The sequence below is a fragment of the Cynocephalus volans genome, chromosome 1, assembly GCF_027409185.1.
Source record: "Cynocephalus volans isolate mCynVol1 chromosome 1, mCynVol1.pri, whole genome shotgun sequence".
Classification (NCBI taxonomy): domain Eukaryota; kingdom Metazoa; phylum Chordata; class Mammalia; order Dermoptera; family Cynocephalidae; genus Cynocephalus; species Cynocephalus volans.
This window is the reverse complement of record NC_084460.1, coordinates 278905866-278925325: the sequence shown is the minus strand read 5'-3', so window position 1 is coordinate 278925325 and position 19460 is coordinate 278905866. Positions and strand designations below refer to the sequence as shown.

Below are 19460 nucleotides of genomic sequence, written 5' to 3'. Positions count from 1 at the left end.
TAGCAACTATAAATTGATATGTATTTTATTCATTTGTACTTGAATTCTCCTTGCAGAACATAGCATAACCAAGTTGTCATTTGCCAGTGTTCCTTTTCTGTAAAAGTTGGATAAAGATTATTTTAAACATGTCAGAAATAAAGATATCTTTATGGTATTCTTTGAGTCTGAGGATGATAATGCTCTTGAGAAGAGAAGAATTTTTATTAAATGTAAGAAAACTATACGTTCTGCATGTCATATGGACATGGCTTATGAGTATCATTATTCACTGTCATAATGGTTGATATTTGGTTAAGGAAAAGATAATGAATGACATCAAGACCTTGTAAGTTGAAAGGGGAGCTGCTTTCAGTGCAATCCTTGAGGTGTACACTCTGGGACCTACCTTCCCCCATCACTACCAAACTCCACTCACTCTTTTTCAGCCACATGGTCCATCTTGCTGTGTCTTGAGTCCACCAGACATGCTCCCCTTTCAGGTCCTCAGCACTAGCTCTTTGCTCTACTAGGAACAAATGTGGGGAGCCAGATGTTCCCCAGGGTCTGCTTTCTTACGCCATTCAGACTCACCTCCAGTGCAGTCTTAACAGAGAGGCCTCTTGTGCCAGTGTCTATTCAGTAGCAACCTCCCAGTGCTGCTTAGCCATCTTCCTTGCTTTGTTTTACCACACCACTTGTCATCTGATGTCATATATATATATATTTTTTTTTATTTCCCTCTCAACTGGAGAATAAACTCCTTGAGGGCAGGAACCAACTCTTTGTTTACTATAATAGCCCTGGCGTCAAGAATGGTGTCTGACAAATAGCTGAGTGCTCAGCAAGTGCATGTTGACTGCGTGAATGAGCACTGGAGTGTCCTGTCTGATCTATGCGTGTCCCTGAAACAAGCACAGGTGCTTGGCACCTGAGTCTGGAATCCTTTAAGTCTGTGATTTCCAATTCTGAGGAGCTGCTTCAGGGAATATCATGCAAAAGGGAAGGGGTGATAATTAGGTGGGGTTCTACATCCCATTTAGAACTTTTGTTTAAGTAAAGATTAATGGCTATTGGAAAGCACTGCTTTAAATTTGAGAAGCAACCTGTAATCTTAAATTCTTAGAAAGCTGCTTACTGTGTTCATTTTGGGATTTTTTCTGCCGTTAATCCCTTTTGAGCACCATGTTTATTCTTTTTATTTTTTCCAGAATTTTTAACCTCATGTTTGTTACTTATTAAGAATAATAAAGTACCATATTTAATTATTCTTTAAGAGTTTACTTAATGCCAATGAACATAATATCTTATCTATAAAGTCAGAGTATGGAACTCTTGGTTTTTTGAACCTTTTTTTAGCCTCACGGTTCTGACACCTCTGCTTATTCAAATCACATCCCTAGCCCCCCCCCCATCCCAAATCACACATGTGGTTTTGGCAGCTGTTTGCTTTATGTTTTATTATAGCATTTCTTAACTGTGAGAAATTAGTGCTAGTTTCTATTTTTTATGCAAATTAAAAAACTATGATAGGAAAATGCTTGACCCAGTTTGCTTTCCTTGGGTTGGTGGAAATAGTATCATATACAATATTTAGAAATGATATCTTTCACTCTTGTATTTGTGCGGAGAACTAATTTAGCTGAAGTGTAGTTATATAAATTGAGAAGTAATGTTTTCTATTTAGAGCTATTTTTTATGGCACTTATTTGTATAACTGGCAAGACTTTTGGAAATACTGTTTTTTAATATCATCATATAGTAATTGAATAATTCCTAAAACATGCTAAATTATTTTCATGTTATGGCGTGTTTACGGCATTTAGGTTAGACATGGTTACATCATCTTATAATTTAGTGTCTAGGAAAGATACATACACAGAAATGTGACTGTAAATATGTGTATGGGCATATGTAGCACGTCCAGTAAAACCTTTGCTACCCGATTCCTAGAAGAATAAGTAATTCCGGTAGTTGAATTTTTAGGTGCTGAATCCTATCATTTAAAAACACTTATGGAAATCTTTAAAAAAAAAAAAAGTTTTATATACTTTATAGTGGACTCTTATTTAGTATATTTAATGTATATTGAGATCAATCTGTTTATAGGTGTAGTCAATGATTTACAAGTAATATATGTAGGACCTCGGACTGAATGAATTAACACCACTCTGATATGTGAAGTGGATATTTAAATATCAACTCTCTCCCGTCTATTTGCTGAACTATACTGGTGGTCATTCCTTCAGTGTTTCCCTTGTGTTCGTTGGAGCTTTTAAAGCCTAGCTATTCTGTATATATATGTACTCATATTCATATGCAGGCCTCTGTCTGTGCTTGCCTCTGTCTGTGCTTGAAAATGACAGTATTATGTGTGGCTTTTTATCCTTTAATACAGTAGTGCTGATTGATTTTTTCTTTGCTGGATCATTGCTTCTCTTTTATCAGATAGCTTTTGGCTAACTCATTCGAATTCCATTTGTTACATTTCTGTTGGCTGCTATTTAGATACTGTCCCATTGGTTCTTTGAGTCTTTCATCTCTAATCTTTACTTCTGTCTACTGGTGCCTTCTCTTTATTTTGTCTTTTTTGTCTTCTAAATGTAGATATTGAGATAAAAAATTAATCTTAGAGTACTTCTTTCCTTTTTGTGAGCTGTATGGATTTCTGTTTGTAGATCTGATCTTCTAACTTTTGAATTCTCTTGTCTGTTTTCATTTTTTCTTGGTTTTTGAGAGATTAACTTCTTTGATGATAGAAGTTTGTTTTCTACCTTTGGGGTCAGGGCTGTTCTAGAAATTTTAGAGTTCTTTGATTTTTCAGATAATGTCAGTTTAAACTAAACAGACCAAGTTTGAGTTTAACTCTATTGGGTTTGGTTAAACTTAGAGGAGCTAAACTAAATAAGTTAGTGGAGGAGGATAGAGAATTGGTCATTTTAAGTGGATGTTTTGGGTTACTTTGGTGGGGGTGAGGCTTATTGGTGACAGAATTAAGTTGTAAAATCCTGGAGAGACCCAATTTAGAATCAAGGGAACAAGATGCTGTGGGTATGGAGTTCTATTCCAACTAATGTTTTCTTGGGGGAAAATAAAGAAATAGAAAAATAATTATTCAAATACATTGAGCATCAAAGCTCTGAGTGCAGATTTGATACAAATTATTGAGAATTATCAGAGTAAGCAAAGTAATGAAATTCAAGCTTGAATCATGTGAAGGTCTGTTTAATGACTTTCTGTAGTCCTTAAATGTTTATAATGCTGTGGCATCTCCTTTTTCATTAACAGATGAACACCGGGCAGCGTAGGGATGGACCTCTTGTACTTATAGGCAGTGGGCTTTCTTCAGAACAACAGAAAATGCTCAGTGAGCTTGCAGCAATTCTTAAGGCTAAAAAATGTGCTGAGTTTGACAGTACAGGTGAGGATTTTGGGGGGCGGGTGGGGTCGAAATTTTTTAAATAGGTTATCCCTTTGGAGAACTCCCTTTAATAATTTATATGTTGTAACCATTAGAATATGGCTATATTCTTTGCATCTTGTAATAAATCTAAAATATTTTTACAGTAATAAATTACTTATAGGCTTAATGTAGTTAGGAAATACAAAGTTTAAAGCTTTGCACATATTTTAGGACAGAATTGTCAGAAGAGCAGATTTATGAATTTTTAGTGACAAATAAATTGTATTACAATGTAATGCCATAATTCCTTAGTTATAATTTGAAAATAAAAGACAAATTTGTGTTTCCTAATGTGACTTTAAGATATATGGCTTATGATCTGATTTTTCATGTTGATGGTAGGTTAGAGAATGATAATAAATAAAACAGGTCATATACTTAAGTGTAAAAATTGCTGCCTTTGGTAAAAAAATTCAGATATAAATTTGTAAAACATAAACTAACTGGCTGGTTAAAGAATTATTTTGGTTTATTTCTCAATTTCTCTTTCTGCATTTTTGTATTCTAGTAACTCATGTCATTGTTCCTGGTGACACAGTTCAAAGTACCCTGAAGTGTATGCTTGGGATTCTGAATGGCTGCTGGATACTAAAATTTGAATGTAAGTAATGGATTTGGGAGAATTACATAATGAATTAAACTAGTTTAATTTTTCTTTTGTGCATTACTGCCCATAATTATTTAAGGAACTTGTGCTAATTTTCTTGCCTCTCATTAGTCACTACATTTCAAAAAATCTTGTCTTGTTAAATGGTATCATTTTGATGTTTAGTAAATGTCTGCAAATATGTTCTAGTTTTAAAGTGGTTTATTTTTCTTTCTTTTTTTTTAATAATGCCAACAATTTTAATAAAGACCAAATGGAATACGTAATAGATTTTCAATCCTAAGCAATCTCTATTACTGTTAATGATATGTTTACCTTAATAAACAAGTTTTAAATATACTGCATGACAGGTCTATGAAATGAAAGTAGTTTATTGCTTTCCCAAAACGATTTGCAAAATATTACTTGCGTTAACACCCTTTTGCTCTCTTAGCTAATCCAGTATTTTTAGGCAGCTGTTGGGATATTTAGACTGTCTTGTACTACCTGATTTGGGGACCACCCCCACCCATTATTCTCTCAGCCTCCACTGGAAATGTGTCCTTATTCCCCACTTCTCTTTGGTGATCACATGCCACCACCTTCAGAGCTGCCTTTCTCCTTCCCTGCTGTCACTTGTTTGTTTTTCTTAACCTTGGATTCATTTAGGACTTTAAATAAAAAGAAAGCCCATACACAGTTACTTTCTGCTCCTCAACTTTTGATATGATGGCTAAAATAGGACAGTTTTTTAAATCTAATTTTTGAGAAAAGATTAGTGGCTACAAAGGAGTAACACAGGGAGTCTTATGATGATACAGTTGAGTTTCTTGATCATAGTGGTGGTTACCTTACACAAGGCTACATGTGATAAAATTACATAGCTCAGCACACACACACACACACACACACACACACACACACACAGAAATGAGCGTGTTTATAATTGGTGAAATCTGAATTAGCTCTGGATTGTAGCAGTCAGTTTGTTGGTATTGTGCTATAGTTATGTAAGATGTTAACATTGGACACTGGAGAAAGGGTACATTAGATTTCTCTGTACATTTCTTTGCAACCTCCTATAATTATTTCAAAATAAAAAGTTAAAAAAGAATACTGGGTGTATTTAATGAAACTTTTCTTTTTTAAGAAGCAAATGATGGATTAAAATTAGTTTTTAAAAACTAAGATTTATGGCTTTGTGCTTTGAAGGTTTTATGGTAGAATGCTTGATTTATCAAGATTTTAATTGTATTATTAATTTCATCTGTAGTTTAAGGTTGGTTTGGTTTATAAAACAGTTTCCTTTCAGTAATTGGTATTCATGTCCCTTCTAAATACAGCTACTACTTCCTGTGGTGCTGGTCTCCACTGATACAGTCAGATCAGCCAAGTGGCAGTGCCACTATATCATTTCTCATCCATCTGTTATTAGTCCCTTCTAGTCATGGCAGTTCGAGAAGTATGATAAGTAATTGGACCGATTGACTATTTACATAGGAAAAAAAAAAAGTTTCTCTTTATGTCTCATTTATTTTTGAACTTGCTTTTTCCTTTTAATGGTAAATCTTATTGGGCTTCAATGTTTAAAAGACTACTTTTAAATGGTTCCATGATTATGGATGCTTTTGTACTGAATCTATGCCAGAAACCTTGTCAGTAGTTATAGAAAGAAATAGATTTTCATAATAATGTCTCAGTAATAAAGCAGCCCTGTGAAATTTTGGATGTTAAGACATTTACCACTTAACTTTGAGTCTAGTTCTTCTGAATTTGCTGAACTGGCATTTGGTTGCATATACAGGCTACATGATTCATTTCCATAAAAATCTGCCTTCTTTAAGGAATGTAAGTTTTGTCACTTTAATGGCTTGGCCATGTCATTTTTATAGAAACACTGATGGACTCAAGCTGACTTAATACTGTGCCATTTGGTGATTCTCTCAGTAGAGAATAACATCCTCTAATATCAATGGTTCTTTTAGAATAGAGGATAGATAGAATATCTTATTGAAGTTCATATCCTTATATTTTCTAATACAAGTATTGAGACCAAAGAGAAATAGATTCAAGGTTTGAGACAATTACTTTAAATAATTAAATAAATATTATAAAAAGAAGTCAAGAACCCTCAAATACCTTCCTTCCTATATTTTCTTCATAGTTTCTAGCTTCAAGCATCTCAGTGTGAAGCATCTTATTTTGATTTAAAAATGTATTTTAGAGCTATTCAAAACTATCTGAAAATCACTTATTAAAGAAAGATAAGGTAAACAATAGCTTTCAAAATTAATTGTAAAGGTTTATGAGGTATTAAAAGTAGGTCTTGTGTTTGAGTCTATCCATTAGCTTGCTGGTAGATAAACCCTTTACTGGATTAACTATTAAGAAACTTTAAGTTTTTATGAGATTTTTCTGTAAACAAAATAGATTCAAGAGGAATTTTAGACTAAATTTTCTCTGTAGATAATTGATTCATTTACAAGTTAACCAAATTAACAAAAAGAATTATTCAAAAGAATTTGGATCCATTGGATTCAGATTTAACTATTTGAAGTTTTCTGTTTCAAAGTGTTTTGTCTTAATTGGTTAATATCTCTTATTTTTCTTCATTATGTATGTAGAATATCTTACAATACCACAATTAAGGGGCACAGCGTGAAGATTCTGAGAATAGGCCCTACTTATACTATTGGACCAGCCCTTTCGTCTCATTGTATTGATTTTACAAATATTTTACAGAATGGTATTTATTTTATATTTTATAGAAATAGGAGCTGTAAATTGGAAAAGTTGCCTCTTCAGAATCAAGTTTATGGCTGATATTCTGCTTTATTCTTAGTTTTGGTACTAATTCCTCACAGACAACTAATAACTACCTTTGTACAAGGGTGAATTATGGTAAATTGAAGAGGTGAATGAAAGAGTGGAAGTATATAGGTCATTTTATTAGTCTCTCAGAGTATGTATAAGATGAAACTGCATCCTAAAGATGCAAGCTAGCCTTTAATAAGATAAAACATTTTTTACTGACCTGTTCTTTTAGTACTCTGCTTTCAAAATTTCCTCCAGTGTAACCTCTTTTTTAAAAAATGCAATTCTGCATCCTCATTTTTCACCTCACTGTGAAGGGGAGAGCAAATGGCTGTCATCTTTTCTTTAACAATCTCTCCCTCTTCTCCACTCTCATCTAATTTTAAATAAAAATTGCAGCTATAGAAGTTTTAAAAGTCTGGGTACCTAAGGGAACTGCTGGGGGAATGTACCAGACATTTTATATTGGACTGTTTCTGTGAAGTGAGGAAGAGCCAAAAGGGTCTGTTTTTGTTGGTTTTGTTTTAGTTGAGGAGAGATGGACCCTAGAAGACAGTCATTACTTTATCAGTTTATAAATAACCTCAGTCAGGCTAACAGATTTTTATCCTTTTCTATTAAAATTTGTTTCTTTAAATGAATTTTGAGAGTACTGTGGAATTTGAAAATAAATGTAATTTTTATTCTATTCAAACTTTGCTAATTATCAAAAAAGTGAATAAATGTATCAAGCATTTCTGTAAGATTGATTAGGCAACTTTATGCATACAGAAGGCCTCCACCAAAAATTCTCTACTAATAAAAAAAAAAATCCTTTGATATGATAGTCCCGCTTCTTGAAAATTTACCCTAAGCAAGTAATATAGGTGAAAGAAAAAAGTGTAGTTATTTCTAATAGCAAGAAGTAGGGAGAATAACCTGTATGTGAGATAATTAAGAAATTTTTGGAATGCTTAAAGATATTCTTCCCCCAAATTTATATTTTTATATGATAAATATTAAAAGTAAAGTGATATGAAAAACAGGATTGTTGAAATTTTTAAAAACATAAAACAATTTTATATCGTTACTTTCAGTAATATATAAATGTGTGAATGCATATGGGCAAAAATGCAAAAGAAGACTGGTGGATTGGTAAATTACTGAAGAGGTCTGTTTGTAACAGTTATAAAAAAACAATGTGTGTCTGTTAGATCAAATTTAATTTCTCTAGGAATAAATTCAAATTTTCAAGTTCTAATAACAGTTAGAAAATATATTTTATTTTTAGTCTTCTCCAAAGATTAATTGGATAGGTCAGGACTTCGATCTTAATCAGGGAAATTAAAACTTGCATGTTTATATATGTATAACAAAACTTTTATACTTATTATGCAGACCTAGCAAATACATTTTAATATAATGATTGTCCTAATCAGAACAGAAATACTTATGTAAATATTTGAATTTTTAACACATGACTAAAAAAGAACACTGAGCCTGAGTTTTCTAATTAATTTATTATGAGAATTTTTGGATATTAGACTGAGTTTGGTCTTTAACCACATATGTAAAGAGATGGACTATTTTGATATAATTATTCATAATACAGTGTGTTAGAATTGATACCCAAGTTTTGCCTAAGAAAATTTTATGATACAGTAATATATTTTTGTGGTAGAATTTAACGTTGTGTCTCCATATGCATTAAGTAAAATAAGTAAATTTAGATATTATTATATGAGAAAATGTTTTTATATGTAATTATGCTTAAATTTTCAGCCTTCATTTCATTGTCCTTTCACTCTGTGCCATGGAATTTCATATACTGAGCTTCTTTCTCTATTACTTATCAGCCAATTTTTAAAAAATTACGGTGATGGTATAAGTTGTTTTTCTATTTTTGTCATTGTTGTAGATTTCCTCTTGTGATTTCCCTTTTTTCTAAAGTTCAGTGCTGTCATAGTCTGCTTGACTCAAAAGCTTAATATAAAAGCATTTGCAAAAAAAGGTTTTTTTGCTTTTACCACTTGGGTGTTGATTTTTAATAGAATTAGAAGAGAAATTCCTCAGTGTTTGTTTTACTTACATACTGTTATTTTGAATGACAAATTCCTACTTTAGATTTAATGACATATTTATTAGGTCTTTTCGTTTTAACATGGAGTGGTGTTTGATTCTGTGTTTTAATTTTTTTCTTTTTTTGGACATTTGGTGTTGACTGTGATATTTAATGCTTTTCAGTGCTATTTTAGTCACAAATAGTAGCTCTAGAAGAATAACAATTCTTTAAAATATGGATTTACACTATTCATGGGCATTGGTTCCAGGACCTCCTGCAGTGACCAAAATCCATGGATGCTCAATTCTTTGTTACAAAATGACATTATTATTTGAATAGAACCTATGCACATCCTCCCAGATACTTTAAAATTATGTCTAGATTACTTATAATACCTAATAGAATGTAAATGTGGTGTAAATAGTTGATGTACTGTATTGTTTAGGAAATAATGACAAGGAAAAAAGTCTGTACATGTTCAGATGCAGGGTTTTTTAAAATATTTTTTATCTGCTGTTGTTGAATTCAGGGATGTGGAACATACAGATATGGAGGACAGACTTTATTTACTTCCGGCAGCTTTTGAAGAGGGTGAAGAAATTCTGTGGCTTTCCATGCAGTGTTACTTTTGGATATTTAACAGATCTCTGTTTTGAAGCTTTATTTCTTCATTGTATTCTTTAATCACTTGTGTGGAGTTGTGGATTCAGGAATTCCTTTTTTTCTACTGCTTCTCATTTGTATTATCCTTTCATTACCTTCTAAAACTAGGAAAAGTGACTATGCTTAATATAAAATCCATGAACATCATCAGTGGTTCATCCAGTTAAAATGAAAATATACATCCATTGATGAGTATGCTTTTATTAAGTAGGAGGCAAGAGTGGTTACTAGCAATTTAGAATAAAGGAATGCCTTTCTGTATAATACAACTGTCTTTTTAAAAAAAAAAAATCGTAGCCTCAGAATTCATAAGCTGCATTAGTATGCAAAGATTTCGGGCTTTGCTAAGGTAGCCAGAGCTACCTTAATGACTTTGAGTTAATGACTTTGAGATAAGTAGTACTTTGGGAATTGGGCTGCTTACCTATATACAAAAAGTTGTAAGATCTCAGGGCAAAAGGAAAGCTTACATGAAATGGTAGACATGATCAGGAATATATCTGGGCTAAAGGAATCTTTCAGTTTTTATAGATAGGTAGTTTATCCCTTTATTTTTGTAAAGTGATAGCTCCGGTTAATCTTTAATAGAGCATGTGAAAAGTGAGAAAGATGAAATAAGGCATACAAAAGTTTTACAAGGATAGTGACTCAATACATTTAAAAGTAAGAGTCATTCTGGCATATATAGAAATCTGTTTACATGAATAACAACTCGTTCATATAAACTAATTTCAATTTGGAAATTATTAGCTGAGAAAGCTAACAAAAAGGTGGCTTTGTATTTGAGGGAGAATAAGAGTCCATTTTTCTGCTGAACTCTTAGTGACAAGTGTTGGCATAATTATGGACTTTACTAAGCATTTGTTACAAATATATAAAATAGTTTTGTTAAATTTTAAGAAATATCTTTAAATTTGTGAAAAATGGCCTGTTTTAAAATCATGATTTATGTGTTGAGATTAAGGATTACACGTGTGTCTTACACTTTAGATGAGTTCATGACTAGGAATGTTGTGAAGATGCTCATATTTTGTTTTGAATGGGAAAAAAGGTAGAAATCTTGCTGCAGTTTGCTTAATTTTTATTGAATAAATAAGCCTAATGAATGGATATTTAAGGTTTTATTAATTAGGCAGTGCTTGGCCGGTTGGTAGATTCTTTCTTTTCACTGATGGTTTTAATGTATCACCATTTAAATTGTTGAAAATATGTTTTAAATTATTTCATTCTTGTTGTTTTACTTGTTTGGTAAATCGAATCAGTAGGTTTATCTCAAAAGAGTTCTACTGGGAAGTTGATCAGAATTTGTAATTATGGCAAATGTCTACTGCAAAGTATGTCTTCTTTCTGAAGCTCATAGGATACAAGTTATAGAGTGGTAATTTTGGTATCAGTCAGATTAAATAAACTCATTGATCACTGAAGACAAAGCCAAATGCATTGTCCCCCCCCCCCCCCCCCCCGTAACTGCTCCCCCTTCCAAGGCAGTCAGCAGTTTTTGCCAATTGTTACACTTTTCGGCTTATCTCTTAAAAATAACTATCCTCCTATTTAATTGTCTATTAAGTGATTATGTAATTTATTGTAACAGAAGCGCAGTGTATTAAATCTGAATAGAGAATGGCTGGTGTTTCCTTAGATGCTTTGTTTTTTATCACTGAGGATAAAGATTTAAAAAAAAAAACCCAAAAACTGATTTTGAAGTTGGAGAGCAACTGAGTTCTCATCTCATTTGTGTGGGAAAGCTGCTTACATCTCTTAGGACTTACAGTTTCTCATCCATAAAATGAAGAGGTTTATTAGACAAAGCATCATGTAATAGACCTGGAAACTGTTCTTCAGTTTTCAGGAAAAATAAAGGAGCTATGTTTTTTCATTCTTAGTTGATATTAGGATAGGGAGTTGACAAACTGTTGCTTGCAATAAGAGAGTATCAGTGGAAGTATTTGTTCAGTTCAGTAGTTGTAATTAGAGCATTGGATTTTTCTGCCTTACTTTATAGAAATTTATTGAACAACTGCTGTAGAGCTGAGAATTTTATAAATTGAGGCATACTGATGCTATAAAAGCACCAGCTCCTTGCCGTCTTATTTCTCATGATGCCATACTTGTCAAACTCTAGTGTCTGTTAAGAAGAAATTCTGTTGATATCAGTAGATCCTATTTTAATGTGTTTCTTCTAAGAATTTAAATAGCCAGCCAAATAAACCCATAAAATGGATAAGCAGCGAGCATAGTTAGGCACAGCCCATTACTTATTTCTGTACTTTGACAGTAGCCGCCATAGGTGTGTTCAGTGTTCAGTCCTTGGCTTTATATACTGGCATGTTCATTCGTCTAAAGAAACTATTACGAGTGCTCTACAGATACAATTAGGAAGGAGATTTAAGAAGGGGACTACATGCTTTAGTTATGGAAAAAGTAAAAATAACTTACATGGTAAGATAATGAGTTTCAGTTAAGTCAACGATTTTGCTCGATTTTGCTAGTGTTTTTTGGGGATGGTGTTTAGTATGAAAACAGCATACTGGCAGTGTTTCTAGTATTTTGGCCAAGTCAAAAATTTTATTTTGAGTCTAATTTTCAATATATAGTAAAGTTAATATTTTAATGTTAGCTTTATTTGATAGTTTTTACTCTGAGTGATTGTTTAAAATTATACTACTTTTAAAATATAATTTCTGCCCCACAGATATGTACAGTTGACTGTGTCACAATAAAAAAAAAACAGGTGTGATTTCTATTACATGCAAAAAACAACACTTTTTATAGAACATAAGTTAGTGAGAATAATAGGATTCGGAAATTCAGCTTTGGGGCGAATGTGATTCTTGTATTAAAAACAATAGGGGAAAGAAATATGAACACCAAAGCACAGACGAAACTAACAAATCAAGAGTCACGTGACAGGGAATTGTGGCTCTCCCAAGCTCAAGTGTTGAGTAAATACGCATTAACAGTCTCATGTTCAGGAAAGAGTCTTTTGACAAAGCTCTGCTTTTGGGGGGGGGGGGGGGTGTTGTTAACATTTTCTGACTTTTACATATTAAGCAACATCTTGGAACACTCACTTAAAGCAGGTTTAAAGCATTTGATATATTCATATCATGCCTTTTAGAGCCCAAGGTTTATCTTGTGTACCAGAAAGTTATATTTTAGTGTAAGATGCACAGGCTTTAGAAAACCAAGCAGATTTGAGTTCAAATTCCCATTCTGCCATGGAATAGCTAAATGGCTTTAAGCAAGTTTGTGTTAGATAAGTTTTTGTTAAGGCTTACAGTGCTGTTGGCCCTGAGTTTAATGTTAATGAATCAACAATATATAATAAATAAGGTGTCTTCAACAGAAACACCCGTAAAACCAGAATAAGTACTGATCAGTTGATGAAAATGTTGGCACCAGAGGCTCCCAGGAACCTAATGCTGTATTTCCTCTCTTAAGCACTGCTCTTAAGAAATGGTGCGGTATTCACTAATTACAATAGCCACTGCAAATAACGAGTATTGACTCATAGGATAAATATTAGGTAACATGGCATTCATAGTTTTGATAAAGTGATGTTATGGTTATTCTCCACTAATAAACATTTATGAGAAAGGAGTTTTGTCTTGGAGGATTTACAGGTATAGAAAGAATAAACTTAGAACCAAATAAATTCTGCTCACATTCTACTCATTTGTGCCCAGAGAAGTAACAATTAAAGAAAAAAATCTTGCTGTTCCATATTTTCTTAATGATATTCTCTTTTTTTTAATATTTAATAATTCCATTTTATATTTTTTCAATACCAGAAATATGAAGAACTGATACTCTGGTTGTGTACTATTTTCTGCTTTACTAGTATTTTTGAATACTATTTCACTAAGTTACCTAAATCACTAATACTTACAGAATATTTGATTGCCAGTTTTTTATATTTAAGATAATATTTGTCTTACATTGTTTTTAGAAACAACTTTGCATTCAGACATTTTACTCAAAAAGCCAATTATTTTTGCTTTTAATATATTTGAAATGTGAAGTGTAAAAGAATAGTTTATTACCTTTATGAAACTCAAATCTGCTTCCACATTCGTTATTCTTCAAAAGGTTAGTCATTTTAAATTGGAAGAGAGGGCAAAACTGAATTTGAAAATATGAATCTTCTCATGTTAATCTGTAGCTCTTGACCTTTGTTTTTTAACTGACTTTGTAACGGAAATTCAAGTCATGTCAAGTTCTTTAAATTTCTTCACAGGGTAGGAAACTTCCTTTGCCATCCATCATATACAAGGGTTCTTCAAAAGGTTCATTGAAAGATTCATATTATCTTTTAATTCTATTTTTCCACGAACTTTCTGATGTATCCTCATATATCATGACTTGAGATTGTCTCAGTGATATTCTTAATATCTTTAAATCATGTGTGTAATTGCAAATGTGCTTGAAAAATTAAGTTTGATAATGGATTATTTATTGATAGAGAAAAATAAAGCAATAAAATTTCATTTAAAATTAAACACTCAAAGGTAAAGTAAAGCCTTCTACTGTTAATGACAGTTCAGGATTAGATCATTAAAGAGTAGCAGAACATAGCAGGAAAACAAAAATGCATAAAGCTTTTTTTATGAGGGTCAAAAAGCTCCTTTTGTACATAATAGGTGATTAATAAATGTGACTCAGGAAGAATGCTGAAGTGGATGGCTGTTGTGTTAAGTAGCCGTTAGCTTTAACTTTGCTGTCATATCATTGTGTTTCTGTACTTGACTCTTCAAATCTATAGAAAAGGAAAGTTGGACTAGCTCTTCAGGGTCTTTTCTACCTCTTAAATTCTGTGATTCTAAATATTTTCAAAATATAAGTGTTATAGGATTACGTTAGAATAAGTAAAATATACCTAATAAGTAGGGATTACTTTTTTTTTTTTCCTGAAAAGGTACCAGTTTTTTCAGTTCTCTTCCTTACTCCAAGTTCTGCAGATTGACTGTTGTAGATGGAGGTGAAGTTTTACTATTATGTCAGTTTGGAGGAACAGAAAAGAAAGTTTAAAAATAGTAATTTAATAAAGTCTGGGTCATTCTAAAGTGAATTGTTACTAACTCCTGGAAAGTACTGTATTGAGTTTCTTTGTCTTATCTATTGTCAGTTTTTGCTCTCCAGATAATTATTATAGGTCAAGAGATCTTTCTTAGTCATACACAAATGAATCTAAATTTATGCTAAATACCATTCTGGGACAGTTCTGGTACTTGTAGCAGATGCACTGTTGATTCTGGGCGACTCTTCAGTTTAGAAAGGAGCCCTTTGACAGGCATATGCACTTAAAGGCCATGTAGTGGCTCTTCTCCAGGAGTCATTCTGTTGATTTAAGTGGAGATCAACTAGACAGAATTTTATCACTGGCATTTTTCAAGAGTTTTCCAAAATACTGTTAAGTCATTGTGTTTCCAGCATACATGTCTAATTCTCCACTGAAAGGATATGTTTATGCATCCATAAATTCTTTCTGGTTAAGTTTCAAGTCATTAGATATCAAGTTATATAAATGTTATTTTAAAATAGTTAATAATTTAGACTGTAGCTCTCACCTCTTACAGGTGCTATGTAATTATTTTTTTATTTGTATGGATAGAAGTCTTCATCACATAACTTTAGTGAATTTTATCAACACTTTTTTCCTTTGTATTAACAACACTAGACTGTGAAGGAGGAGACCTCAGTTACTCCAGTTTTGCCAGTAACCTCTGCTATTAAGCTCTCGTTCCATGGGAGAGTGTATTAAGTGCTGAAGAATGCATGAGTGAGTAATGTGTGGTTCCTACCCTCAGGAAGTTTCCTCAGTGATAAGTCTGTCTCAAAGGTAAAGAATAAATTGTATGAGGGGTTTGTTTTTATAAGGAAGATAATTTATTATGGTGTCAAGTTTTTTTTTTTCTTTTTAAATTTAATTTTATTTTACTTCTCAAAATACATTGTACTTGATTTTCATGCCCCTTTACCCATTCCTGTCCACCCCCCCACCCCACCCTCATCGTATCTGTGCACTTGGCTTGAATAGTTAAAGGAATTTTTGTGGTTATTCTTCCCCCCACCCTTTATTTGTTTGTTTGTTTATTTTTAGCCCCCACAAACAGGTGAGAACATGTGGTATTTCTCTTTCTGTGCCTGACTTGTTTCACTTAATATAATTTTCTCTAAGTCCATTCATGTTGTTGCGAATGGTAGTATTTCGTTCTTTTTTATAGGAGAGTAGTATTCCATTGTGTAGATGTACCACAGCTTCCTTATCCACTCATCAGATGATGGACATCTGGGCTGGTTCCAGCTCTTGGCTATTGTATATAGAGCTACAATAAACACTGGAGTACAGGTATTCCTTCGGCATGATGATTTCCATTCCTCTGGGTATATTCCCAGCAGTGGAGTCACTGGGTCATATGGTAGATCTATCTGTAATTGTCTGAGGAACCTCCATATCATTTTCCATAAAGGCTGCACCATTTTGCAGCCCCACTAACAGTGGATGCGAGTTCCTTTTTCTCTGTAACCTCTCCAACACTTATCGTTCTCAGTCTTTGGATGTTAGCTATCCTAACTGGAGTGAGATGGTATCTCAGTGTGGGTTTGATTTGCATTTCCGGGATGCTGAGTGATATTGAGCACTTTTTCTTGTGTCTGTTGACCATTCGTATATCTTCCTTTCAGAAATGTCTGTTCAGCTCCTTTGCCCATTTTTTAATTGGGTTATTTGTTTTTTTCTTGTAAAGTTGTTTGAATTCCTTGTATATTCTGGATATTAATCCTTTTTCAGATGTATATTTAGCAAATATTTTCTCCCACTCGGTTGTTTTTTTACTCTGTTGATTGTTTCTTTTGCTGTGCAGAAGCTTTTTAGTTTAATATAATCCATTTGTTTATTTTACTTTTGGTTGCCTGTGCTTTTTGGGACCTATTCATGAATTCTGTACCCACTCCTATTTCCTGAAGTATTTTCCCTATGTTTTCTTTAAGGAGTTTTATTGTTTCAGGGTGTACATTTAATTCTTTAGTCCATTTTGATATATGGTGAAAGGTACAGGTCTAGCTTCATTCTCCTACATATGATTATCCAGTTTTCCCAGCACCATTTGTTGAAAAGGCAGTATCTTCCCCAGTCTGTAGACATGCTGCCTTTGTCAAAGATCAGATGGCTGTAGGCATATGGGTTAATTTCTGGGTTCTCTAAGCTGTTCCATTGATCCGTGTGTCTGTTTTTATGCCAGTGCCATGCTGTTTGTGGGTATTGTAGCTTCGTAATATAGTTTAAAGTCAGGTAGTGTTATGCCACCAGCTTTATTTTTTTTGCTCCGGATTGCTTTGGCTGTGCTTGGTCTTTTGTTGTTCTGTAGAAATGTCTGGATAGCTTTTTCCATCTCAGAGAAAAATGTTATTGGAATTTTGATGGTGATTGCATTGAATTTGTAGATCACTTCGGGTAATATGGACATTTGCACAATGTTAATTCCTCCAATCCAAGAGCATGAGATATCTTTCCATCTTCTTGTGTCCTCCTTTAATTTCTCTCAACAGTGGTTTGTAGTTCTCTTCGTAGAGATTTTTCACTTTCTTGGTCAGCTTTATTCCTAAATATTTTATTTTTTTGGTGGCTACTGTAAATAAGCTAGCTTTCTTGATATCTTTTTCTGCATGTTTACTTGTGGAGTATAAAAATGCTACTGATTTCTGTGTGTTGATTTTGTACCTTGCAAGTTTGCTGAAATTGTTTATCAAGTCTAGGAGTTTTTTTAATAGAAGCTTTAGTCTGTTTAATATATAGGATCATATCATCTGCAAAAAGGGACAGCTTGACTTCTTCCTTTCCAATCTGGATGCACTTTATTTCCTTTTCTTCTCTGATTGCTCTGGCTAGTACTTCCAACACTATGTTGAATAGGAGTGGTGAGAGTGGACATCCTTGTCTAGTTTCTGTTTTTATCATCCATTCAGGATGATATTGGCAGTGGGCTTATCGTATATGGCTTTAATTATGTTGAGATACTTTCCTTCTGTGCCTAACTTGTAGAGAGTCTTTATCATGAACAGATGTTGAATTTTGTCAAATGCTTTTTCAGCATCAATAGAGATGATCATGTGGTTTTTGTCTTTGCTTGTTTTTATTAACATGGTGTATCACTTTTATTGATTTGCGTATGTTGAACCAACCTTGCATCCCTGGAATGAATCCCACTTGACATGGTGTATAATTTTCTGTATGTGTTGCTGTATTCTGTTAGCTAGTATTTTATTGGGGATTTTTGCATCTATATGCATCAAGGATATTGGCCTGTAGTTTTCTATTTGTGATGCATCTTTGTCTGATTTTGGAATCAGGATGATATTTGCCTCTTAGAATGAGTTTGGGATAATGGCCTCTGTTTCAGTCTTTTGGAACAGTTTATAAAGAATTGGTATCAGTTCCTCTTTGAAGATTTGGTAGAACTCTGCAGTGAACCCATCAGTCCTGGGCTTTTCTTTGTTGGGAGCCTTCTGATAACAGCTTCAAACTCTTTTATTGTTATTGTCTGTTCAGATTTTCTGTATCTTTTTGCCTCAGTTTTGGTAGCTTGTATGCAATCCAGAAATTTATACATTTCCTCCAGATTTTCAAATTTGTTGGCATATAGATGTTTATAGTAGTCTAATGATTTCTTGTATTTCTGAGGTGTCAGTTGTAATATCACCTTTTTTAATTCTAATTTTTGTTATTTGGGTCTTCTCTCTTCTTAGTCTTGTTAAAGGTTTGTCGATTTTATTAATCTTTTCAAAGAACCAGCTTTTTGTTTCATTGATCTTTTGTATTGTTTTTCGTGTTTCTATTCCATTTAGTTCTGCTCTGATCTTAATTATTTCTTTCCATCTACTATAGGTTTAGATTTTTCTTGTTTTTCTACATCTTTAAGGTGAAGTGCTAGGTTATTTATTTGTCATTTTTCCATTCTTCTGAAGTAAGCAAGCATTTAATGCAGTAAATTTCCCCCTTAAAACTCTTTTGCAGTATCCCACAGGTTTTGGTAGGATGTGTCATTATTTTCAAGATATTTTTTGATTTCCTGTTTAATTTCTTCTTGGACCCACATGTCATTAAGTAGAATTTGTTTAATTTCCATGAGTTTGTATAGTTTTCAGAGTTTTGTTTATTATTGATTTCTAATTTTAATCCATTGTGATCAGAAAAAATACATGGAATAATTCCAATTTTTTTGAATTTGTTAAGACTCGCTTTGCGACCTAACATGTGGTCTATTCTGGAGAATGTTCCATGTGCTGTTGAGAAGAATGAATATTCTGAGGTTGTTGGATGGAATGTTCTGTAGATATCTGCCATGTCCAATTGGTCTAAAGTATTGTTTATATCTTGTGTTTCTCTGTTGATTTTTTGCCTAGATGATCTGTCCAATAATGAGAATGGGGTGTTCAGGTCCCCCACAATTATGGTGTTAGTGTCTATTTGTTTCTTTAGATCTAATTAGTGTTTGCTTTGTAAATCTGGCTGCTCTGACATTAGGTGTGTATATATTTATGATTGTTATGTCTTCTTGATGGATAGATCCTTTTATCATGATATATTGGCCATCTTTATCTCTTTTAATGGTTTTTGCTTTAAAGTCTATTTTATCTGATATAAGAATAGCTACTTCAGCTCTTTTTTTATTTCTACTTGCATGATATATCTTTTTCCATCCTTTCACTCAGTCTATGTGGGTCTTTACAGGTCAAGTGAGTCTCTTGAAGACAGCATATTGTTGGGTCCATCATTTTAATCCAGTCAGTCAGTCTGTGTCTTTTGAATGGGGAATTTAGTCCCTTTGTATTCAGAGTTATTATTGAAAGGTGTTGATTTACCCCTAGCATTATACTGATATTTGTTTAGATGTCTTAAGTATCTTTCGTTCCTT

General features: G+C 33.0%; 1 protein-coding gene across 3 annotated transcripts in view; it reads left to right on the top strand.

The window, feature by feature from the left end:
- BARD1 (BRCA1 associated RING domain 1) overlaps positions 1-19460 on the top strand; it is a 76447-nt gene that overhangs the window by 52534 nt on the left and 4453 nt on the right. For all 3 annotated transcript variants that reach the window (XR_010024240.1, XM_063106031.1, XM_063106019.1), the window contains 2 exons: positions 3268-3400; positions 3951-4043. Coding sequence is in view for 2 of the 3 variants with exons in the window: in XM_063106031.1 (XP_062962101.1) it covers positions 3268-3400; positions 3951-4043 (226 nt within the window). In the remaining variant the exon portion in view is untranslated. The remainder of the gene's footprint in view (positions 1-3267; positions 3401-3950; positions 4044-19460) is intronic.